Source organism: Lycorma delicatula, chromosome 2 (assembly GCF_047948215.1).
Source record: "Lycorma delicatula isolate Av1 chromosome 2, ASM4794821v1, whole genome shotgun sequence".
Classification (NCBI taxonomy): Eukaryota; Metazoa; Arthropoda; class Insecta; order Hemiptera; family Fulgoridae; genus Lycorma; species Lycorma delicatula.
The window spans coordinates 201,651,394-201,678,378 of record NC_134456.1 but is presented as its reverse complement, the minus strand read 5'-3'; the positions used below and the strand labels follow the sequence as shown (position 1 = coordinate 201,678,378).

At 28.2% G+C, this 26,985-nt stretch overlaps 1 protein-coding gene across 1 annotated transcript; it reads left to right on the top strand.

The window, feature by feature from the left end:
* Positions 1 to 24,916, top strand: LOC142319571 (lys-63-specific deubiquitinase BRCC36-like). Its single transcript, XM_075357013.1, has 6 exons — positions 1 to 307; positions 5,730 to 5,946; positions 12,472 to 12,560; positions 16,570 to 16,701; positions 17,994 to 18,099; positions 24,706 to 24,916. The coding sequence occupies exons 1-6, from the start codon at positions 203 to 205 to the stop codon at positions 24,873 to 24,875; spliced, it is 819 nt and encodes a 272-aa protein (XP_075213128.1). The 5' UTR covers positions 1 to 202; the 3' UTR covers positions 24,876 to 24,916.
* The last annotated feature ends 2,069 nt before the right edge of the window (positions 24,917 to 26,985 follow it).

Below are 26,985 nucleotides of genomic sequence, written 5' to 3'. Positions count from 1 at the left end.
ATTTGTTGCGAGTGGCCATCATTACTATTAATGTACAGTTTGTTTTTCTTTTGTTAACTCGCGTAATATTGTGATTGTGAAAATGCTTGTTACTGCTGTAATAGGTAATTAACTTCTTACAGAATCAATTATTCTAACAACCATTTTATCCTTTTTATACATTTTTTAAACGTACTTCGTTAAGAAACTTCTAACCTTAAAAATGTCATTATCGGCTGTGTTTTTGACTCATGATTTGCGTATGGCATGTTTGCAGTTAGCGTTATCGACTGAAAAGGAAGAAGTGATTGGTTTGCTTCTTGGCGAGGTAATTATAGATATAGAAATAGTTACTAGTAAATAATAACCGAGTTGTATACATGATTCAATAATGAAATTACGTTATATCATTAAATGCATTGTAACTTGCCTTACCTGTTGCCTGTTTTTTTTTTTTTTAAACAAAATGTATTAATCATGTGATGTATATACGAATCTGCCTAATCCATTTAATAATAATCGTAATATATGTTGGTGAGGTGGGAAGGAACTGGCCCTTACCTATGAATAGTCAGGTAAGGAATTCACTTAGTCAGTCGTAGACACTTTTACCAAGGTGCCCAATGCTGCACTACAATTCTTTAAACCATCTTCTCAAAAGAAATTAGGATTTGATAGTTGACATTTTTAAAACTTATATAGAATTCGAGATTAGTTTTAAATAAAATTTGTTTCGTATTTTGATGGTAATATTAAATTTAGGAAGTTCCACTTTTGAATTTGTTTCATTGATTATATCATGCTAAAAGATATAACTTAAATAAACATTAGAGCACAGTTATCTGTAAATATGTTATGTAATTTTATAAATTTTACTTCCTGTCTGTGTGGAAGTGAAATTCCACAGAAGATTTTAAATTGTCCATAAAGTATGCAATTATGGTTTACAAATCTCTTTTAAAGTATAAAGTGCAAAGGTATTCATTCACATTACATGTTCTGTAGCAGTTTACAGAACATCTTCAAAGATGTATCTTTGATTATGTTTATGTAATAAAATTAGTTAAAAATAAATAATTTAAACTAATTAAAAAAAAAAAAAACACTATAAAAAGCATATAAATACAAAAAAGAAACAAATAATGCCGTAAAAACTTGCAATATATCTAATGAACAACAGACAAATTAAACAAATTAATTGATTCACAGTTCCAGACCTTTTCTACGATTCTTTTTCTAGCATCTTCATTTTTGTCAAGATTACTTTGGAAAGAGGACAACATGTGTGTCTTATAAAAAAATACTGAGTATAGCAAAATGCACGCAGGATGTGAATTGTACTTCTTGTACTTAATATGGCAGAATTTTTAAAGTGTTATCAGAATAATATAAGGAAAAAAATTGTGGTTCTGGATAAGTTTCTGAGTTGCTGCTCTGGTACTCAAAAGTGATAAATTAATTTTATTAAATAGAATTTTACTGGTTGTTGAAGTTTACCTACCTTATTAACAGATCGTTATGTATTAGGGTGATAGTGTGATTGGTAAACCATGTATCTCAAGAATTCATGAGGTATGGATTACATAATTCATGTATGTAATGTATACATACATGTATACCAGGTGATTATTTGAAAATTTACCACATTTATTATTCAACAGCTATCAGCCCCATCGTATTTCTGTTTGCAGGCATGTATACCATTATCTGGGGGAACCTTTCTAAAATTATTTTCAAAGGGGTTTGAACCTACTCTCATAACTACACCTACCCCAACTCAACAATTTTAAATGGCAGTGGTAACATTTAATTACATTAATTGACAACCTGAAAAAAAATAATGAATTTTTGTGAAAAAAAAAATTAAAATCCGTCCACCCTTTTGCTTGGTAGGTGCGAAAAACCATTTGGGGTAGTACTTTTTTAAATTTCAGTCCAACAAAAATAATTGTAAAATTATGTGATACTACTTCTTAAACTGTTTGAAATAATCATAAATGTGGATTAAAACTGTGAAAATTATTTTTTAAATTACCAACACAAAATTTCACCCTTATTTAGTTTACCTGGTAATAAATTTTTCAACATGACACAGCCAAGAAGTAGGTACCTTACTATTGGTTTTTCATATGTTTAACTAATGTTATAATGCTGTATTTACTGGTCCGTTTTTTCACTGCTGGGAAAACTAAAACCCATATTTTTAACAAGAATGGATGATTTCAGACCTAATGCTTTGGGTCAGTAACACTGTATACCAATATAACCTAAAAAAAAAACTAAATTTTTAATTATAACTTGAATACCAGTGAACCAATTATTATTTTATTTGTACCAAATTACTTGTCATTCAAAGATCCTACTAATGTGATGTCACAAGCTACATCTTCTCATTTAAAAAAAATTAATTTTCAACACTTGAATGTATAGAAAACATTTATGTGTTAAAATAAATTTTTTTGTATATATTTCTAATTATTATTATAATATTTATAATTTTTGGGTCTTCTGTATTTATTAGTTTGTTTTTTATTATTGAAATTGTGTAATCAATGGGAATGTTGGGGTACTTATTAGTTATGTCGAAACTTATCATTTTGGTTTTATTATTATTATTATTTAATTTATGAATCAATTCATACGTGTTTTTTATACTGTATTTATATTCTAAATTTATTTTTGTTCTGATTATTTTATCAATAATTTTGGTAATTATATAACTGGGAGTGATTTTCAAATTAATTAACGGTCTCATAGGGATACCTCCTTATGCAATTTTGGTAAACCAGTGAGTTTTGGGGCATAAGACTTATATGGGTATAGTCTGCTGTGGTATTTTAATTTATTATAATAAATGTTTTATTATATTTATTATTAAATATTTTGCAATTAAGTCTTTTGTAATTCTTAAAAATTTTTAATTATATTAATTTTTAAAAATTTATTTTCATTTATTGAATCATTATATTCATCAATTGAAATGATGACAGGAGTTCTTTTTTTATCAGATTTTACTATTATATAATTATTTCTTTTTAATTTGTTTTAGTTTATATATTTTATTTTTATTTATTATTGAATTTTCATTGTGAATTAAGTTTTTGTTATTACTTTCATTTTTAATTTTATTATTTGTATTATTTTGTATTTTTTTCTTTTTCTTCAGAAGAACAATTAATTTTACTGATATTATATTCTGAATCTGTTATTGCGCTTTTAATAATTTTATCTATATTATCTAGCAAGTTAAAATTTAAATGAATTTGCAGTTATTAATTTTTCTTTATCTTGAAAATTAACTTTTGTTAAATTTACTAAATTTTCATTTATTTTAAATTTATCTGATTTTCCTATATATTATCAATATCTGTAAAAGTTATACTACCTTTACTTATTTCCTTATTTATTGTTTGATAATTTATATTATGTTATCATTCTTATATTTTGTATTATTATTCATTTCACTGTTCTTCATTTTTATCAAATTATTTATTTTTTTGTAATTTGTTTTTATTATTTTCCTTTCATATATATTAATGCTATTTTTTTTATAAAATCAGATATATAATTAAATATAGTGTTACCCAAAACATTTAATAAATTTAAATGTACATTATACAATTCAATATTTATACAGTTTCACCTATAGTAAGCATATTCTGTCTCCTATTTTACCCTGAAATTTTCTGCTTATAATTTAGTTTTACACATAATATATTATACTGAAACCCTTTTATATCTATTTTCATGTATTTAGGTATTAATTTTAATTTTAAACATTCTTTGTTTAATTTATAATTCTACATAGCTTTTTGTGTAAATTGTGATTTGTGTAATTTGTAGGACAATTTTGCCTGGTTGCCATTTAGTACCAGTTTATTTAAATTAATCTTTTTATAGTCCATAATTCCTCTGTATGGTAATTTTACCTGAACATTTTAGATTGCTTAAAAATTAAAATATAGGTTTTTCACATTTAGCTGACCATTTAATAGCCAATAAACATAACTAGTTTGGAAAATAATTTAAAAGTAAATATTAAACATGAAAATAATAATAAAAAATTAGAAATTTTATGTATACAAATATAAACATGAATTTAGCCTCATGAATCTGCAGACAGAATTTGTTAGGGACATTCTTATAAAAATTATTTTAGTTGGTAATACGTTTGATAATATTAATAAAATTAAATAATTGATTATAGTACTCTACTAACATTATTAAAGCAACATCAAAAGAAATTTTAAATAATTATAGTAAAAAAAAATTAACTTGAATTGCAATTTTACTAGATGTTATTAAATATTTTAAAAGTTTTTTTTGACTGAACAAATGTATGTTTTGTAATTGTTTAAAGTTTTTTTAATTTTGCTCAATGACCAAAGTTAAAAAAAAAGTAATTAAGCGTAAAGATGTTGCATGATAGTTATATGTGTTAATGGAAATTAAGATAAATCAAAAAACATTGCTGAAGATGGACTTATGCCCGAAAGCACTATAATGTAAAGGAAATAAAGTTAAGAATGTTTCTTTAATTCTGTACTTGGCGGATTGGCTGAAATTCAATATATATATATATATATAAGTAAAATTAACGTACAGAGGAATTATGGACTAAAAACAGATTAATTGAAAAAGATATATATATATATATATATATATATATTTATTTATTTTTGAAATTAATCTTTATAGGATTCATTTTATTCCTCTGTACTGTTAAATTATATTTTAAATTCTATTAATTTAAATCACCTAGTGCAGAATATTTTTTTAATATTTTATATATATATATATATATATATATATATATATAAATATATAAGAATAAGATACAGTAATTATAATTATTTTTTCTCAGTGATAAAATAATTAATTGTTTTTCACCATCTAATCTGTCTTTTTTATGACAGTAATGCTTATAAAGTGTTGGGAGTTCAATATATATTGTATTGAGATTTATTGTTATTGGGTACACATGTATATATTATCATTACATACAGATATTTTTGAATAGATGAAGAGTTAATTCATATCTTCATCTCAAAAAATTCTATGTGGGCTTTTTATTGGTAATGTGTTATGAATATAATTTTGTATAATATATAATATATAATTGATTTGATACATTTCTCTTTTTATATTCTTTACTAGTTTCTCATCCTGAATATGTCTCCTACATCCTTAAGTTTCAATTTGATATATTCTAACCTTTATCTTCCATCACTGTTTCACTGTTTTTCTTCTTTATCTATACTTACTTTGGGTTAGATTGAAATTCACCTACTGTGATTGTTTTAATGTGCTATGCTGACCTCTGTAACACGAATGGTAGTGTCTCAGCCGATCATCTCTCTCTTTTAGCCTCCGGGTCCATCGTTAAGTATTCCTTCAGAAGGTGATATGAAATGATAATTTTTTAGTGTATGAAAATGCCATGCCTGGTCAGGATTCGAACCCAGGACTCTAGATAAAAGGCCGAGATGCTAACACTCATGCCATGGAGGCCGGCCAGCCTTTAATCTGGAGGTCCCAGGTTTGAATCCTGGTCAGGGATGGCATTTTCACATGCCACAAAATTGTCATGTCATCTCATTTTTTGAAGCAATACCTAATGTACTGTCTTTTTTTTCTCAGTCATCTTAAAACCTTTTCATTTCTTATTCTTTTAATCCACCTAATTTTCATTGTTCTTCTGTTACACATTTTTATAAGTTATAAGTATTGATTTAATGTTATTGTTTTAGACAAAAAATGTGAATGGAAATGAAGAAGCACATATTTCATCTCTAATGATTCCTCGACGCTCTGATAAAAAGAAGGATAGAGTTGAGATATCTGATGAACAGTTAGTTTTAGCAGCAGATTATGCTGCTTCTCTAGCTGACAAACTAGGTTGTAAATTGAGAGTTCTTGGCTGGTATCATTCCCATCCTCACATTACTGTTTGGCCATCTCATGTTGGTAATGAAAGTTTTGTTTATCTTTATTCTTAATTTTTTTGTTTTATATTGGTAATCATGTTTTACATTCATTGTTTAATATAGCCAGCTGTTTATCTTGATCAATTCACAAATTTTGATGATTAAATATCACTAATTTTTTTATTAATCAAGATCATTTAAAATGAAAAAATTCACTGTCTGAGTGTACTAGAGTGTAATGCATAATAGTAATAATAATTAATATATGATATGAAGAATTTATCATAAGACAGTGTGGTATCAGTGGCAGATTTTTAATTGTAAAATACCATTTTTGATGAAGTAATGTAATAGCTTGTAAAATAATCAAATGTTCCTAGAACTTGTGTAAATGGTAACAGAACTTTTTATTTCTCATTCACTCTTCTTTGTGTAGGAGTGGAAGGTGTAATTTCACTCTTTATAGATCTAAGAAAAAAATGGAATATTCTTAACTATGCTAGACAATTGCAATCTGGAGAATACTTATAGTGTAAATGAGATGGGACTTTACCTATCTCAAGATAGGCCATTCCATAACAGTTGATGGTTTTCAAAAACCTTTTGGAAGTAACCAAATGATTTATAGAATAATAGTTGTTTACCTGAAATATAATGTTTTAGTTAATTTAAAAGTTATGGTGATCGGCAAAATTAATCTCTGAGTATTTAAAAAACACAAAAATCTTATTGATTGCATCAGTAAGTCCATGTGAAATCAATCAATGCATAAAACTTTAATGTCATGAATTTGTTTGATTTTATGTAGATTTATACCTTTAAACAAGATGTTTTAAAATATTTATTTTCAGAATTTTTGGAAACCACTCTTTTTTAACTTATTGACTTTGTAAAATGTTTGCCGACCACCATGTATTGAAATCTAAATTTACTAGAGAGCCATGATGAGAAAGCCATGATACCTTTCTCATTACTACAGTAATGATAAAGGTATCATTTTAACGCTTATGAATAGAGTTTTCATTTGATATGTAACATGAGACCATTGTGGATGTTTTCAAAATTTACTACTTCTCAAAATTTTGAGTTTTCAAAGAAATGTAATGTTTAAATTTTCTTAAAAAGATTATACATTAAGGTACATATCTTGTAGCTTCTCAGTCAAAGTTTTAAGGTGTTGGCTTCGTAGTATCTTACAAAACTTTTCTTTTTAAAAAAATTTTTTTTTAATAATAACAATGAATTTTCTAAACAATTGAAATATTTTCATACCTAGTGGTAAAGAATGTCTTTCTTCTTAACTAGCTTACTGGATACTTTTGTCATCTTCTGTGTTGTTAGCTTGTATGTCACCCTATATTTGTAATTGGATCCAGTTTGCAAAGGATGAAGTTTCCTGGCAAGGTGAGAACATCTGGTTTCCGAGGATAAATGAAGGATGTAGCTGGTCTAGCTGAATGTAAGAATAAAATTTTAACTTCACATTCAACAGCATTTGTTGAGAGAATACATTCCATCTAACATTCATTGAAACAAATATTATCACAAATCTGATTAATAAACTTCATAACAAGCTTCACTCCAATAAAACATATTTTTGTATTATACTGTCCCTCAATGCTGCCCGTATCACAGAGAACTTAAGTAATAAACCCGCAACTCTACTAAATGCGTACTATTCAAATAAATTGAAGTGCACATAAAGAGGAACAGTGCTCAACTGCACTGTGAGAAAAAATGAGAGCAAGAGCACATAACGAAGCGGGCAGAAACATGTCTGAGCTTGTTTAAGGTAAGACCGCACTGAGCGGAACTGTACTGGAGCGGTGTGGTGTGGCATAACGCGACCAAATATTATTTATATGATATCATAAGAACGCAGTGATGCCACTGCGTTCTATCATCACTTATGATAAGAGATAGATGTGGCAGTGGAACTGCATGACGTAGCACTGCTAGGCAAAGTTGATCAACTGAGCAAATATGACAAGCTGTGCTGGGTTGCATAGTTCCATTGCCATTAGTATAATGTAGCAAGTGGCATGACACTGCACGTCATTTAAATCATAATTATATAATTATTTTTGTTATATTATATAATTATAATTTATATATTATTATAATTATATTTTTATTATCATTAGTTATATGACCTTAAACAAACTACAAATGATTAGTACACAGTTACATTACATTAGACATTTTACATTAGTTACATTAGTAGACATTGTACTACTAATGTTAGTAGTACAAATGAGTAGTACTAGAAAAAACAACATTTGGAAATTGCCAAGGAATGGGAGTAAAGGGTATGTAAATTTTATATATTTTCTTTGTAGGTACAAGATATGTATTTTTTGTCTAACATAACATACAAATACTTACGGATTACATTTTTTTTTATTTTGTGAAGCGAACGATTAGGTATTCATTTTTTATGACTACATACTTATTATTACTTTTTTTTAATTACTCATTTTCTATGTGACGACATCCTCCATTTACAATTTCATTTTTTTATTTTTTTGTCAGACCAATCTACCTTGAGGGGAATTGAAATAATGTTTGAATCTATCCCGTATCTGGATTGCAATATTTACAAAATTGCCTCCTATACGAGGAAGGTTTCATAATTGTATCTCTTCAGTGTCTTCATTATCAAACAATACTGTATCGTGTCTGAGAAAATTGTGTAAGACAAGTGGCAAGAATCACGTTTTCTCATGTTCTGGATCGAGACAGATCTTGCGAAAGTAAATTCTAAATTTTTGGCTCAATATGCCAAAAGCGCTTTCTGAAAATCTTTGTTATATCTGTAAACGTATACTTTTTTGGATTGGTCATCTATTTGTGTACCAGGATAAGGTCTCACCAAATACATTTTTAATGGAAAAGCTTCGTTTCCAACAATCACATGAGGTAGTTGAACTTTCGTTTCTGGTAATTCTGTTGGGCCTGGTATATTCAAAGTATTTGTTTCCAGTGTTATTGCAAAATGTGACTGGGAAAAGATCCCTGCATCGCTGTTGTTTCCAAGATCACCAACATTCACATATGTAAATTTATAATCTGCATCTATTAAAGCGAGTTGCACTATAGAAAAAAACTTCTTATAAGTGAACCACTTTTTGGTGGCGAGAAAACTTCTATGTACTTCTCATCTAGTGCACCAATACATTTGGGCTAATTCAATGCTGTACATGTAGTGTGTACAATTTTTTGTACGGCTGTATATCCCAAACAAAAAGATTCTGCGATAGTCTTAATTGAATTGCCAGTAGCAAGGAACTTAAAACACTCAAAATTAAAAATTAATATATATTCTTATTTTCAGATACTGTCTGCAAAGAGAAATGGAAAGCTTTGAGAGACAGCTATCATAGAAATGTAAAAACATGCAAATGTGCAAGATTGGAGATGGTGCTATTAAAAATAAAAAATGGAAATATGAGAGTCAAATGGAGTTCTTATGACTGTATCTTCAGGAGAGAGCAACAAAGAGTAATATTGAAGACAAGACTTCAATTACAAGTGATGATAATATTACTAATAACAATTCTCTTCCAGATTTTATGGCAATTTCTCCTGAGCCAGTAAACAAACCATTATCTTCTTCATCAGCAACATCATTGATGTTCAAAAATACTACTGCGAGGAAAAAGAACCAAACACACCAGTTATCAATACCCAGTGTTCTACAGAATTATTTAGATTCATGGCCAGCTGTAACTACACCAACAACAGTGAAAACTGGAGACCCTATACATTCCTTTATCAGAGCTATGGCTGACTCCATCATAGCCTTGCCTCCAGACCTGCAATTGAAGGAAAAAATTAAATTTATGCTATAGTATCAGATTTGGAATATGAGAATCTACTGAGGTAGCCGCTGCAGTGTAGTTCTGCCCAGTGTGGCCTTACTTTTAAAGAACAAGACATTCCCACCCTACACCACTCTTTATCTCCCTCCAACCTCATTCTATAATAAATGAAATTACAACTGTATTAGATTCAGTTTAAGTTCACCACATAATTTTTATTATGGAATTGGTAGAAAAATGAACTTGTAGTATTTTTTCCTTGTCACTGCAAAGAAGAAAATGTAAGTTTTGTATGATAACCATTAACATCACTTTGAAATTTGGAATGAGGTACTATAAGACCTTTATGTACAATTTTTTTAGAAAAATTTTAAAATTCCGTTTCTTTGAAAACTCAAAATTGAAAATTTTGAGAAGCAGTAAATTTTGAAAACATCTAAAATAGTATCACGTTATACATAAAATGAAAGCTCTATTCATAAGCTTTAAAATGACACCTTTCTCAGGCATGTACCTCTTATAGGTTTTAAATAACTAACATTTAAGTATGTGGTAACAAGCAAATTATGAGGTTTTTTGGCACTTAAAAAGATTTATATCATAAAAATGGATGGTTGAAATTAAACAAAAATTATAATTTTTACTTATCTAATGGTAAGATACAAATATACAAAAAATTAACAAAATCCATGCCGCCATGTTCCAAAATTAATTTTTCACTGGTTGATTTGAGATGGACTTATCCTAACTTGAATGGTAGGACATGACATCAGAATATTATTTATGTGGATATTCAGAAATTAATAGCTAGAATAAAAAGAATTTTGATTTCAAATAATTGTTCAACACCCCAGTTTGCTTTGAAAAATATTCAACTTTTTTTAACCACTGAAAAACATTAACAGTTAAGCTGGTACGTCAGGGCATTATAGAAGTATGTTGCTTATAAAATTTATGTCAGTGTGACATCATTGCTTCCATCTATCATTATTCAAGATAGCGACATTTTTGACTATACCAATGAAACCCCATCTAATCAGTTCACATTTTTAATTTCACTCTACTGATCATTTGAATTGTATTTCTGACTTGTGCTGTAGCAGTTAGTAACTAGTAACAGACTTAAATATTTTTGCTTGGAAGTTACTGGTCGAATTAAAATGTTAGTCTCTATGGTAAGTATCTCTATTTTCCTGCTACATTATTGAAACTAAAAGTATCTTGATGTTGCATCTGGTGAAAACTGCACAGAAATAGATGTGTGCTGTTTTGAATCCATAAAACTTGATTAAATTAGAAATATATTAGGCCTACACATCTGCGGGGTATTAAAATGTCTTTATTTACATTAAATCATCCACTGTTAATTGAAATCATTATGAGGGCTGATCTTGAAAAAAATTGTCTATCCATGTTGGTAGGATTAGCAGCTGTGCTATTAACCACAGATATTGACTAAAGAACATTCATGGCCTTGATTTTATGTTGTAGTCAACATAAATTTTATGAAGGCACCTTTTGTGATATTCTTTTCTTTTGTTGAAGTGCCAGCTAACCAAAAGTTCAACCATATACTGTCAATTGAAAATAATTTCTTATAAATTGGCTGCTAATATTTATTAGAATAACATTTCAGTTGCATCAAGTAATTCGTAAAATCTTCCTTTTATATTTGTGGTTTTACTTCTTAAAATACTCATAGGGAAAAGATACACAAGTATATAATACTTTAATAATAAAGATATTCTTTTGAAATTTTAAATTAATTTGTTTCAGCTGAAAAACGTCTACCTTACATTCTGGTTGTTTTTCCTATTTCAGACTTTTACGAACTCACTATATTTTTGGATGAAAACTACAGGGGAGACACATTTTACCAATACCACAATAATTTATATAATTGCTTCTTAAAATTTGCAGTATAGTAGATGGTCCTTTTTGTCACATCGGCCTTGTTATACAAAGATAAGATGTCACACTTTTTTGTCTACTCTTTCTATATTTATGATTCTGGATGAAATCTAGAAAACTGCTGACAACTATCTGAAAGTGATGCTCTTACTGTTGATGCGGGCTGATTATTAAGAAAAAGCACAACAAGAATAGATTAATGTGTGGATATGTAGTGAAGAAAAGAATAAAATCATTGTTATCAAGAAAGGTAATGACATAGTTTATAATGATGAAAGGAAAAAGCTAGTATATGCCAATAAATATCAAGTAATTAGGAAGTGTAATATCACTAAATGATTTTATTAATAATCAGATTAGCAGTAATATTAAGTAGTATTCAGGCATGGAAAAGATGTTACTTCACATTGTAAAATGCGCTTTGTGAAATAGGAAGACTGCATAATTTTATTCAGATGCATAGGTTAAAGTAAGACAGATGAGGCCACTATTTCAGTTAGAAAATTTCTAGTTTTCAAAAGGAACAAATGATAAAGAGAGAACTGCAGACACAGTTTAATACCATAATTGATGGTATGAAAGAATAAAATAAGAATATGTTAATATCAAAGAAGAAAAATTTAAGAAAGAGGTAGAGGGTCTTCATTTGTTATGTACCATTAAAATAGAAGACAAAGAAAAGGTAACTAAGAATAAATGAGAAAGTAATTTATTATACTTATCTTAACCTGATCCTGGATCAATTGTATCTTATCACAAAAAAAATAAAAAAATATATATATACACAATAAGAATATAAAGTATAAATAAAAATGTATGAATTTGGTTTTCAGATGTCAATACTCAGGCTATGTATCAGATGATGGATCGTGGATTTGTTGGAATTATTTGTTCAGTATTTTCTGAAGATAAGTCAACCAAGGTAATAAATTACATATGATTTTATTGTCTTACATTTTTAATTATTTTTGGTTTCAATGTATTGCTCATGTTTATTGGAAATTATTAATTAAAATGTTTTTTTAATTTCTTTATACGTAGTTCAGTTTACTGAGAATCTTTGTGCTGTAATGCTAAACAGTAAATTAGCAAATGTATATAGCATACATTATCTTTTCTCATAGTTTTGTGAAGATTTGTTTATGAAAATATATAGAAAGAAACAATGGAAAGCATGAAAAGTAATAATAATGAAAGAAAGCATTTATAAAAAAATTAGAAAAAAATCTGGTGGAATTACTTATTTGGTAGTTATGTATAAGAAATACCTTGTTTTTTCTGTTTTCCTGATAGTGGAATTTGAACATTCCAAACTTTATCATAGATTTAAAAAATGGGTGTGTTAATTTATTTAAGAATAGTCTGTAGTTTAGGAGTTAAACAAATTCTTTTGGTATTTGGTTTTTGTGGCAGCTCTTTAAAAAAAATTGCTAATTCAACTCTTAGTTAAGAAAGGGATTTTTTTGCACTGAACTACAGTATATGTTTTAATTATACTTCTGTTATGGTTTGTATCCTAATCTCAATTAACAATAGGATGGAGAAATAGTTGTGATGGAAAAAAATTTCCATTAAAATAAAAGGGAATCGTGACAGTATATAGAGAAGATTACAATTACTGTAAAATAGTATATTCAGTGAAGCAATTGTACTAATGAGTAAGTCTCTACTGTGTTACCCACTTATTCAAAACACATTTACTCGTACATTTATCTTAAATGTCAACAAGGTTATTCCATTTCATTAAAACTTCTTTTCCTTCACTATTGTTTTTCCATCCTTTCCTTACTTTAAAATTGCCCATCATATTAAAACTAAACAGCAAAAATGTTTAAAAATGTCTTATTGTTTAATGACAGGTAAAACTGTGATCTTAAATATAGTTAATCTTTTATATATATTTTGAAATCGCACTGACAGGAAGCAGGCAGAAATAAAGTAATCTTTATGATTCATAATTTGGTGTGATTCCAAATAGTTTTTTTTTTTAGATTAATTACAAGTTGACAGTAATTCAGAAAAAACAAGGTTTAGTATAGTATAAAACTTGAATTTCTTTAAGTCGTCTGTTCAAAGTCAAGATTTTTCTTTCATAATGAATAATAGTATAATTTTGTTTTGTATTTTCTTTTATGAAATTAGTAATGTTTGTTATATTGTTGGTCCCTTTTTCATTTTTAGAGACTGGATATAAAGTTTTTTTTTTATTATGAGTCAACATAACTGTAATCTAATTGGTATAAACACACCTGTACATATTAAATTCTTCTAGATCTGTTTGTCAGTTTTTTATGCTTTGCTTTATAAGTGGGTTTTCAAATTCAAGACTGATGGGTCGGTGAAGCAATATAAGGCATGATGTAGAGGTTAATGCTCAGTGTAAATGTAAATCAATCATTCAGCCCGATAGCAAAGGGGCAGTATTAAGATGGTCATATTAGAATCTATAGGAAATCTGATCATATGATGGTCTAGTTAGAGATAGTAATGAACTGGAACAATATGCAGAAGCTTTGATACTTAAATTTAGGATTGCTCAGAAATGTGCATTTTAATTCTTAGGAGTAGAATAAATCAACAAGATAGAGCTGTCATGGTTGGCTAGAATAAATACACTTAGAAGATCTTGCCTAGATTGGTGTGTGCGCTTAGTTTTATGAAGGTAGAGAATGACAGAGTTACAAAGGGATAGAGGGACAGAGATGAAGAGACTGTACAGATGCATTAGCACCATCAAATAATGGATTTTAAATAAACAAAAATGTAAGTGAGGATTTTTTGAAAGTTTCACTAATCCAGACATTGGAAATGTTGAGTACATTTCAGTCTTCGACATTAAAAGCTTTATCTCTGCTGATGGCAGTAGCTCTCATTTTATGTTAAGGCAGATGATGGTAATATTCTCAGTAACCAAGGTAACAACAAATTGAGTTATGAGAGAGCTGATATGGCTAAAGCATCTTATCTTGAGAATCATTAAACAGACATGTCTTTTGGAACTGGATGACCTCCAGTTTATTTATGCGACATCACAAGGTGGTTGTATTGCAAATAAAAACATTATTTATGAAGGGAAGATATGTATTTGTTAAGTTTTGGTTGTAAGATTTTTATCAATATACGTCTTCGTCTATTTTTTTTCCACTTTGTTTCAGAGAAGAACAAACTACTATCTTGTAAAACTAGAGTTGTTTATTTTTTGTTTTCTAAGTAAATTTCATTACATGGACAAAAAAATTTTTTGAAGACAAATTAATCATACGTGTAGCAAATAAAATAAAAATTAAGTAATTATTTGGAACACTTTATTAATAACAACAGTCTTAATTAAAGTGAGTTTTTCTCACTAAGGATTCACTAAGGAACTTTCTCAAGTTTTTATGAGGTTTATGGTTGCTTTCTAACAGAAAATATCATATTTAATGCACAATTTTTTTTTTATTAACTTCTATCATCATGTAAACATATTTGCTATCAAAATAATAGTACCATTAAACTGTGTCATCAGTTCTACTTTTGACTTCCTTAATTTAATTTAATTGTAGAAAGATAATCATAGTAAGTTACTATGTACGCTGAACATTGCACCATATTAACTACAGGAATCAGTCTTACTAGCTCGTAAATCTTGGTTCAATCTTCTTTAATATTAGGTTATCTTAAAGTATTGAAACTTTGGGGATAATTTTTTCCAGTAACTTTCTGCCATTTTTCCGGCAGTACCATAATCCTGTCACTGTAGAACTATTGTGGTTTCTGGTCAAAACATTGTGACACATGATTTTTCATAGGCCTCTTTTGAAACTAACTTAACACCATTCTGGGAATTCTGCAGAGATCGAAACAAATGATAATCTGATGGTGTCAGGTTCAGGCTATACAGTGGATGCATTAAAAACTTCTGTTTAAGTTTACTCAATCTCTTGATGGGATATTAAAGAAGTATGCAGTCTGATGTCAGCATGGTATACGATATCCTTTCTGTTGACCAGTTCAGGGCATTTCTTTTAAACAACAGTTTTCTTTTTATCAACAGTATAGGTCTGAGTTTATAGTTATGCCTGGTGGCAGCAGTTCATGATGCACAAAGCTTTTCCAATCTCACCAAACGCACAGCATAACCTTCCTGGGCATCAGTGTGGGCTTTGCCATAGACTGGAGCTTCTCTTCGCTTTGACCAAGATCTTTTTTACACATTATTTTTCGTTATCCACTTTTCATCACTCGCGATCAACCACTTCAGAAATAGCTCAATTTTGTTACATTTTAGTAGAGATTCACAAAAAGAAATTCAGTTGAGTAAATTTTTCTAAGTCAGATTATGCGGCACCCAAACGCCGAACTTCTTTTTGTATCCAGCTTTCTCAAAACAGTTTAATGCTGTTAGGTTATGGATGTTTATATCACTGGCGATGTCATGACTGCTTACATGCCGGTCTTCCTCAATTTTTACCAGAATGCACTAATGCTATATCGTGCACAAAAGGCTCAATATTTTTTAGACTATCTATTTCATAGTTCTGTATTATATATTACTACTAATAAATGGTGAGCAAGTATGTCTTTTTGTTCATTCAAGTCTAATTTTCATTATGTAGTTATATTTTGTTTACTGCAGATATTTATAAAATTCACAATGGAGTATCAGTTCAAATTTTGAGTCATGTACTTATACATTCATAAGAATACCTTACATGTAAGAATACTTTAATTATGAACATGTACTTGAGAAATAAGAATTATTATCAATTCACACCCTCTAGTTTTATAAAACTGATTTTTTTGTCTTAAATGTAAACCATCTATTCGATTCAAAACCAAATCTTTATGATTAAATACATTTTATATTAAGTAATTATCTACATCTTTAGTAAATGCTTAATTTAATTTAGTAAATTAATAAGTAAATATTTGCATTTTCATTTTTCCAGGACTGTGAAATTCAGATGACTTGTTTTCAGTCAAAAAATATTAATCCAGATGATGAAGCACCACACAATATAAGAGTTGATGTTCCATTATTCATAAAACCTTCAACACATCCTGCTTCTAACTGCTTGGAAGTAAGATAAATTTTTATTCATTTGCAAATGGTATCTGTAAACAAAACATTTTCTTTCATGTATTGTTATTATATTGTCATTTAGTAAACTTTTTTTATTTATAGACATTTATTTATAATTAACACAAAGATGTGGTTGGTTTGGCTATATCAAGAGAAAAAGATTAATTAGAAAGTTGTTGCACTTGTATCCATTGTGTATGCAATTAGATGGATGGTGTAAGTGCATAAATGGTCAGAGTAGATGTGCAAATAACTGCAGAAGGAATAGTACGAAACAGCCACCACTGTGTTTTGTTCTGGGTTGCTGCTACCCTGATGAGAATACTATAGATTATATTACATACTATTATAAATATTAGAAGTTTGTTTTACATTGATGTATCTATTATAATAAATCAGGCCCTGGCATTATGTTTTGTGGATTGACATATTTTCAGGAGAAAGTTCAGGTTTTACTTGATTGGCAGATCATCTGTTAGGCATATTGTGTAGCCAGAACAGAAAATATAGTCCATGAGATGATGTATACAACTTCCCTATCAGATCATACAAAGTCATTTATTATCAGATTTCTTTCTCTATAGAGCCTATCATATGTAACAAGAATCTAACAGTCAGCCCCACAGAACCAAAAATAGGGAAGAGGTTATGAAGGATAAAGAAAAGGGATGCATGGTAAGAAAGAAAAATTTAGCCCACAGTACAAAACAAACAACCTTACCCAAGGAAAGGTCAAGGCTGGAGGGCCATTTTTGCCTTAATGGGAGAGCAGTATATTATTGTTCACTGACTGTCTTAAATATATGCTGTAACAAAAAAAAAATCTCTAAGAAATTAAAGAGTCCCTGAAGATAGTTGCAAAGTACCGTAAGGAATCACTTCTGGAATTGTGTGGTGTACATACAGCTATTTTAAATAAAATTCAGCCATCCTAATCATAGTCAATTACATTTCCTTCCAAGAGATAAATGATTTAGTCTGGTGTGTGAATAACAAACTGGGTGTCTCTAAGAAAGTTTCCTTCAGATCCTTTTTGTTAAAAGCTGTATAGGCAGTTTGGAGAACTTATAAAGATATTTTGATAATACTGCAGGGCATTTAATTTTATATAAGTATTGTAATATTGAAATGCTTATTAATTTTTATAAGAAAGAGATTATTTAATTTAATGGTTTTTCTGGCTGTGACTGTTCAATTATTAATCCTCTTTTATTAATTTTGTTTTGTTTGTGTTCAATAATTGCATGAACTATTTAGTGAGTTTTGAAAAAATAAAATTTTTCTTTACAGACAATATGCGACTTACAGGGAATCCTACATATGGAAGAAATGGATTGTTATAATGATTTAAGAGCTGCAAATTTAGATCTATTAACAGCAGTTCATAATGAATTAGGTTGGTTTTTATTATTATTTTTATCACTACATCTACACTTGTATATCCAATACCATTTTAGAAGTAATTTTAAGATAGCGCTATGGATGGTAGTATACTATACCAGTTATACTATGCCAGTTACTTATTAGCAGCATTTCCAAAAGTGGCAAAATAGTTTAATTATTCTCCTTGTCAGCCTTTATCCGTGTTATAACTTGATATTTGAAGAAAGTGTCTGAGAATGTTCTTAAATTTAAACTATTTTATACTTTATTAAAATCTTTACTAATCTGGTATTATTTTTTTCCTCATTTATTGATTTTATTTATTTATAAATATTCTATTTTAATATAATAAATCATTAATTCATGTATAAAGATGCCATAGAGAACTTTTGAAAGGGAGTATTTTTAAGTAGGTTCTATGATCGAGAGTTTGTTTTTAATTGCTTAGTATTCGTAATGTGGTTACTGCTTCTATTTTTTATTATTACTATAATTTTAAAGACAAATCGTATATTTTTAAATCGAAATTTTTTTAAATATTTGATGGTTGGAATAAAATTTCATAATAAATACAATGCCATTAAATACATCTTTTCCATTAGATAGAATCTTGATTTGTTTACGATATATTTTTTTCATTTAAAGATTTCAAAAAAATGCTTTAATAAGTTGTTTTACATAATTACTGTATAAAAATATTAAGGTATTTTTGATATTAAATTAAAAAATTGATTTCATATAAATATAATTTTGTGAATAATTTCTGTATAAAAATTTTATTTATCTGCATCAAATGTAAATAACTATACCACATTCTTTGACATAACAATTGCCTAACATTAAAAAAAAGTTATAAATATTCTTGGATCACATCTGTTGAAAAAAATAGTAAATGCATTTCAATAAATTAACTTAATCTTAATTTAATATAAATTTTAAATTAAATTTATAAGGGCTTTTCCTTATATAAATTTGCTTATTTTGTGGTACAAAACAGGGTTTTTTTGCATATAAATTCATTACATTGAAAGTTTTGTCATATATTTTATAATAAAAACTGTATATTATGCCCAGTATTCGTATCCATGAAGTTTTGTTTATTATGCCTATGCTTCTTAATGAAGATCAGTTTTACTAGCTGAAGAAGAAAAATTAGATTTTTAAATTTTTTTATGATTTATAACATCATTTCAGAAAGAACATTTTAACTTTAGTCATGACTTAATATATGACTTAAGTTGTATGTAAATTACCAATATAAAACTTAAGTTGTGACGTATTTCTATAAGTAGAAACTGCTTATTTCAGAAAGTGGTAGAATGCATTTCCTTCAAAGTAATTTTCTTTGACAGCTACACGCTTTTGCTAACATCTATAAAGTTCTTAGAAATATTCCTGAAACCCATTTTAAGACATTATCTTCAGCCGGTTCATTACAATGGCCAATTACATTAGTATACTTGGATTTTTTATCTTTCAGAGCATATTTAAGGTGAGGAAATGAAGGAAAAGTCAGCTGATGCCAATATAAAAGAATATGGTGTGCTCCAGAGTAGTTATTTTGTGTTGTGCCAGGTACTCTTTGACAAACATGGATTGACAGTGCCAGTGCATTGTACCAGAGAATCCAATTTCTTGTTTCCCACTTTTAATGATGCTTCTTTCTTACTGCCCGAATTGATGTACATTTCCTTATTCACTGACTGCCTGTCAAATTAATTCTTTGTGAACTATACCTTGTGAATCAAAAAAATCTTTCAACATAACTTTTCCTTTGCTCCTGTCCAAACAAAATTTCTATGATTGTGGAGATGATGTTGATTTCCAAGCTGAAGACTAACTTTTTGTGAGTGGATCGTATAAAAAATACCGTATCTCTTCTCCTGTGATCTTGATCAGCCATAGTGGTCAGTTCTTTTGCTAGTCATACAAGTTTCTTTTGATCTGCAGATAATATTTTTGAAACAATGTGTTGGCAAATGGAAATTGAGATATTGTGGAAGATTCTACAGCAACTTCTAACTGATAACCCACCTATTGATACTATTTCGTTGATAGCTTTACTTATGTTACTGTGAACAAAATTTTCCTCATGCTTGATATTTTCCTAATTTGTGGAGATGTACCCACTATGCTTATTTTCAACACTAACAAACTTTATCATAGACTGGTGTTTTCTTTGTTGATTATACTTATGCTTGTTCAAGCACTGATAATGATGTTTTTAAGCAGTAAGCAAAATTTGATATTTGTGTACTGTTCAACAATCTATATTTTTCACTGCAACATACACAGTACGGAACAAACAGCTTCTTAAATATTGTTGTACACAAAACGGGAAACGTGAGTGGGGCAGTGTTGTGACATCATAAATGTGTCAGTATAAAAACTAAAAATTTCTTTATTACAATTGCTATTTCATATTGTTTGAGGCAATTCCAGGAACATTTCAAACCTACCTTGTATTTGTACTTTTAACTTTGTAACTAAATTAATATATAACTTAAAGAGCACAATAGATATAAGGGCTATAGTTTATTTACCCAAAATATAGTGATAAGATTAAAGAGATTTAAGAATTAATTTGTAGGATTTTCCCATGTCCTTTTCACTAGTGACAATAGAAGAAAGTAAAATAAATTACTATTAAAAGCTGTGTATACATACATTACAATAATTATGTAGTTATGCTGCATATTAAAGCAGTATGAAACATAACTCACTAACTAGAGATTTTTAGTCCACCTTTAATTTCGATTCCCAGTTGTAACTTGATTAAAAATAGTTAAATTACTGATGTTGAAAAGTTGATATTATATAAATAAGCTTTATAAACATTGTATTGTTTATTAATTATAAAAAAGTAAATTATTTATGTAGTGATTTGATAAAAAGGCTATTTTATCATTGGCGTATATCCACAATGCAAGTATACATTTTACATTGTGGATAACATCATACCAATATGATTCTGCTGTAGATTAGGGAAGTATCAGAATATTTTTAATTCTATCTCTTTTTCATTTATGTATGTCATTCACAAATGAAAAAAGGGTAACATGAATTTCTTTGCTAAAGAAAAAAAAGTATTTTGATACTACGTTAAAGATTGAACTAACTGGTTTTTATAAAAAGTTACAGACATCAAAAAAATTGTCAGAAGAACAGACCCAGTGTTGAAGGTAAAGATGAAAAATCATATTTTGTAATGTGTTAATTACATATTCTCTGGACATGTGCTCTCTGGACATGTGCCATAGAAACTATGAAGCTTGGAAATTGCACACATTGAGGGATGTTAAAAATGAAAAAAATTCTGTGTTTCAAAAATTTAAACAACACATTTTTTCTTATTTAATTGAGTCTGTAGCAAAATAATGTAAAAAGATAAACTTTTATGTGTGACTTGATTTTTACAGTGATTTGTTGCAAAAGTTATAAATAGTTCAAATTTAGCTGTTTTCTTTTATTAACCATTCTATATTTGACTAGTTGTGGGCTAATAAAAACCATTTAATTAAAACAGTTATTAATATGAAAATATTATAACTAATTTTTTCCACCCTGAAACTGCATTTTTCCTCTCTTTGCCTGCTTCTCCAGATAATCAATATTGACAGACTTGTCATGGCAATCCCAATCCATGACCTTCAGACCTTTACCACCAGTTTCTTTATCCACCCTTGATGGTTTCTTTTAGATCATTACCACCCTGGAATTGGTCACCTTATCAAAAACTCCTCCCCCCCAAAAAAAAGACGATGAAGGTTGCTTGATACATTATATCACAATTATGGTATTTTATTATATTATTTTGGTGATTTGTAATGTATGTTATTTTGCAGTTTTTGATTGTTAATATGTTTTATTATTTTGAATCACCTGTTACTGTAAGTACAGTGGATAACACTGCATGATTTTAAATGAGATCTATCAATCTATCAACTGCTTTTTAGTATAATACTTGGTTTTCACTCCTTATTACATTCTTCAATTATCAGGAAATTGAAATTATTATGGTATGTTTCTAAAAAAGGATTTTGTATTTGTGTTTGTAGTACACTTTAGAATTGCAAATTGCACTTTTGCCCGACTACTTTGCTGTATTCATTACATTTCAGAAATTACTTTCTTTTTGATTTAAGATTTTCAAAATTAAGATCCATTCCTTTTATTATCATTTTAAATTCTGCATTATTTACTTCTATATAAAGTGATATTCCATGTTAAATTAAAAAAAAATCATCACAGTTTTCAATAGTAACATTAAGGTTTTCATAAAATTGCTAATTAAAAACATAAAATCCTGTGAAAACAGGTGCAGTTATAACTTATGAAGGATTGAAAAATTGTTTTATTACTATTTTAGATGTACCTCTTTCTTTTCCTGTATTGTAACAAGGAAGTGAACTCTGTATTTAATCAGTATTATTATAATGGTTCAGTGCTAAAGAATTTATTCCTTGAATCATCAAACCTTAGCATTTTAGGTTCATTAAACTTCAACCAGACAGGTAAATTAAAATATGTTCTAAGTTATCCTACAATTTGCAGGATTTATTGCACTAACATATCTTCCATTTCCGTCATGTGGTTACAGTAGTTTATTATAAGTACGGACTGTAGTAAATGCAGTATTCTTATATCTTGCATTATTAATGTATTTTAAAAAAAACATGAAGTCCAAGTATGTGGCAACATAGCCACATATCTTTTTATTTTGACCTATTTATAGTTCTTTTTTTCCAGTACACTCAATTTCAGCATTTATTATGAGACTGTGTTGAGTTGATTTGTTAAATCAAATCTTTAAAATTTTATAAACACTTACCACAAATCCAACAGGTATATAATTTTATATTTGAAACAATCTATGTTACTCATTCATTATTATTTAAGTACAGCTTTTAGTACTGCTTACTCAAAATTATAAAAAAGTCTTCATTTGAAAATTGTTTAAGATTTTATTTACTGCAAGTCTTGTCCCAGTAATTGTTTGACAAAATCCATCTCCAGTAATTATATCATATAAAAACAAAACGGATTGAAACCCTTATTTCATCTTCAAAATAAAAAGATAACTTCCTGGAAGAATTGTTCCAAATTTTTTCTGTTTGTTGAAATATTTTTCTAAAATTCCTCATATGTATGTAAACAGAAAAAAGGATTTCACTAAAAGTGGAGAGAAGCTAATTATTTTATTCTTAAGTTCAACCTGATGATGATCCAAAGACTACAATGATATATTCTTTTTTTTGTCAAGAAGGGTGCAGACCACTGGTAATTATTTCAATTGAAGACGACAGCTATAGTTCAATTTCCAGTTGTGTGAATTGCTGAATTTGGTTAAAATAAGTTCATTATACAATATTTATTATAATATTATTTGCCTTTCATGCATAATCCAAACAGACAGAAAAGTAGACAAAAGTGAGATTCACATGATAATTGTTGAAAATTGAAATACAGGCTGAAATTGAAATTGATCCATGTTTGCATAAAAGGAAACATTACATGAAAATGAAATTCATTCTTATAAACGTACAGCTAGAACATTAATTATAGGTACATTAAATAGATATCACTTCCTATGAAAAGTTACATTACTCATCTTAAAAATGTGCAACAATATATAGTTTTTATTAAATCTGTAAGCACAGAAATGTGCAACAATATATTTTTATTAAATCTGTGTTTACAGAAAGGATCACCATGTTTTGACAAATGAACAACCAAAATAAATTCAGTATTTTCCAAATTATTATTTGCAGGAACTATATGTAACTCTTATATGAAATGTAACTAGTTAAATACTCAAATATTACAAAATGAAAATTGATGTGTGAATATGTAAATAGATGTTATATGTTAAAGTATAACATACTATCTCCTCAAGCCTTACTGCTACTAAATAACAGGGATTTTATGATAAATGATTCCTAAAACCCTCTCAGAACTCAATAAGCAGAATGGTAAAATAATCATTTAGAGTGGCTTAGTGGTTCTTGAATTTTAAATAAACAAACATATGGACATTCTGATTTACCTATATATATATTAGTATTTTCAGGAATTGTTAATAATTCAAATCCTCTCAATTTAAAGCTTAAGTAAAGACGTAGCATATAACATTACAAAGTTTCAGATTGTAGTGAATTTTCTTACAGTTCTAGATCATATATTTAAATGTGGTTTAAAAAACAAATGTAGGCATTTAGTAGTAATTCGAAGAATTTTTACGAGAACGTTGGTCTCATTTTGGGGCACCAACCACCTGGAGAAAGTCAGGTATAGACTTATAGATATTTGTGGTGTTACCGCAGAGTAATGGAGAATTTTGAAGGAGTTTTTGGTAGTTGTTTGTCCCTGGTTAAATGGAACAGTTAAAATGTTTACCTGACATTCTCCGTTATCCTTGTAAAATAGAACTGCATTATATATAATAATTAGGTGTCGTTGTGCAATTAAAGTAATTTGTTATAAATAAAAGCTGTTTATGTGTTTCATTATATATTTACTAAACCTATTGATATTTTCTCTATTTCGTAATTGATAAATTTATATACTATTCTGTGCATTACTGTTATGTTTATTAAAACTTGTCTTTCTTTTATTACAGTGCTAACAAAAACTTTGTATCATATTATTGATACAGTCTCTTTACCGCTGCTAAAAACACTTGAACAACAATTAGTGGCCTATAAACAGCGGATATCATTATTAGAAAAGGAACTTCTTTCTTTCAAAGATATGGAAACTATTGAAGATAACCCAAAAGAAAAAAATTAATTTGTCAAAATTTTGAATTAATAAATACCATTTGCATTTTACATTTTTGTTTTTTTTTTTAATATTACATTAATCCAAATCTCATGTTATATTACCTATCAAAGTTTAGAAAGTATAAACACATAGATGCACAGTAGTTCCACTTGGGATTTCTGAAGTAGTATTGGCATTGTTAATAGTACAGTGAAGAGAATAGCATGCTTAGGAAGAAGCCAGCCACTGGTTCAACAACCCATCCCCACCCTTTGCATCAACTGAGCTTTCTAAACTTTTTTGTCAAGTAATACTTTCTTTTATGCAATTCCTTTGAATGATATCTTAATAAATACCTTTTTACATATGTAAAGTGTTGTAAGTGTAAGAGTGTAGCAGTTTTAAATAGAAACTATTTTGTTTTTGTTTGTATTTTATCAAAGGTGTTTCATACTGAAAACCAAATATAAATGATAAATGATTGTCTTTCAGGATAAAACTATGTTAAATCTACTGTATTGGTTATTAAAAATGGATATTATACATTTTAGCACTAAATTATTCGGGTGAATACTGCATGCAATTAATTTGTAAATATTTCTTTAATATTGTCATCACTTGCTGAATAACTTATAGCTTTGTTTATAATTATCATGTAAATAATGGCCTGTAAAATAAAAAAAAAACAGTTTTGTTGAGTGCAGAATAAATTAATATAATTTTTAAAAAAATGCATAAAATATAAAAGAGGATTATGATAAGTTTTACTACACGAGAATCAGTACATTTATGAACTCATACCAAGGAAGTAGGTAGACCTTACAAAGGATCAATATGAATAATATATTGTTTTTACTTTTTTAAAAAAACATTGATGAAACAACTTATCTAGACTGTTGTCAATGAATTAAAAAAACTAGTTCTTGTAAGCTTTTGGTCCCTGTTGGAACACCATTTTTGTAAGCTTCTTATAAAACATAAAATTTAAATTATACACAAAAATAAAATTTTTCATTTTTAATGAATAAAAAAATGAACTTACTATTGCTGGGATTTGCGAAACAATGTACTAAGAATATGCTGCTGCTTAGGTTGCTCTATTGAGTTTTACAAAAAAGACAGTTACAATAAATGTTACTAACAGCAATGAATAAATATACATTATTTATAAAAATAAAAAAAATGACAAACAATAAACACATTTGACTTCGAACACCTATCATTAGTCTACTTGAATTCATAGAACCACTATTAATTATCTACTTGTACATATCAGAATTTTACAAAATATCTTATTAATGCTTATAGTACTAAGGAATTGGTCAATCCAAAATTAATTCTAATTATAATTTTGAACATAATTTGTCATTGTAACATGTTACATTTTTAATAAAAATTTTTTTTATAATAGTCTATGGATAATCAATTTTCTAATGGATCCATGAAATATTTTAATGGAGAGGCCTTTAATATTAGTTACCTAATAAAACCATATAAAACATAGATTGTAAATCTCAAAAACAGTTTTTCTTTAACATAGTCACTGCACTCTACTCATCGTGATGAATTTCAACACATAACTATGTCTTTCCGATGGTCTCACTAGTCTAAACCCACCACCACTTCTCAGAATTATACAGTCTGTGTGAGTACATGTATGCACACTAATGTGTGGGAAAAGTTTCTTTTATTTGCAACCATGATGTCATACGACGATAAATTTTTATTTTAAGAAAGAATTTGTGATAAGTAATGAATCATGTCACAATCTGTCTGAATAAATCAATTTAACTTTTGCATTTTAAAAATCGTCCGTTGACGTATTAAGAAATTTATAAAATCAAATCTACAAAATACAAGTAGATTAACCAGTTTAATTAAGCCTTATGAGCCTAATTAAGCCTTAATTTAGGTCAAAATTTATAATGGTTACATTCTTCAAATCATGCAAAATATAGGTGCTTATTGTTGCTGCTGTGTTTGTAAGTTATAGTTATCTGTTGTAACCACTACTATCCTTGCTTGTATATTTGCTATCCTTGCCCGACATCTTATTGGCAAGGAGAATACCTTCACATTAAGAGGCAGATAATTAATAAAAATTAAAAAAAAAGTGGGTCGAAAATATATGTGAAGA

Bases quoted from the DNA above. Each gene is read 5' to 3' on its own strand.
- LOC142319571 (XM_075357013.1), top strand. From the start codon at position 203: ATGTCATTATCGGCTGTGTTTTTGACTCATGATTTGCGTATGGCATGT. The intron at 5,947-12,471 runs GTAATGAAAGTT...TTTGGTTTTCAG, and splicing joins TGTTTGGCCATCTCATGTTG to ATGTCAATACTCAGGCTATG. The intron at 16,702-17,993 runs GTAAGATAAATT...TTTTCTTTACAG, and splicing joins CTGCTTCTAACTGCTTGGAA to ACAATATGCGACTTACAGGG.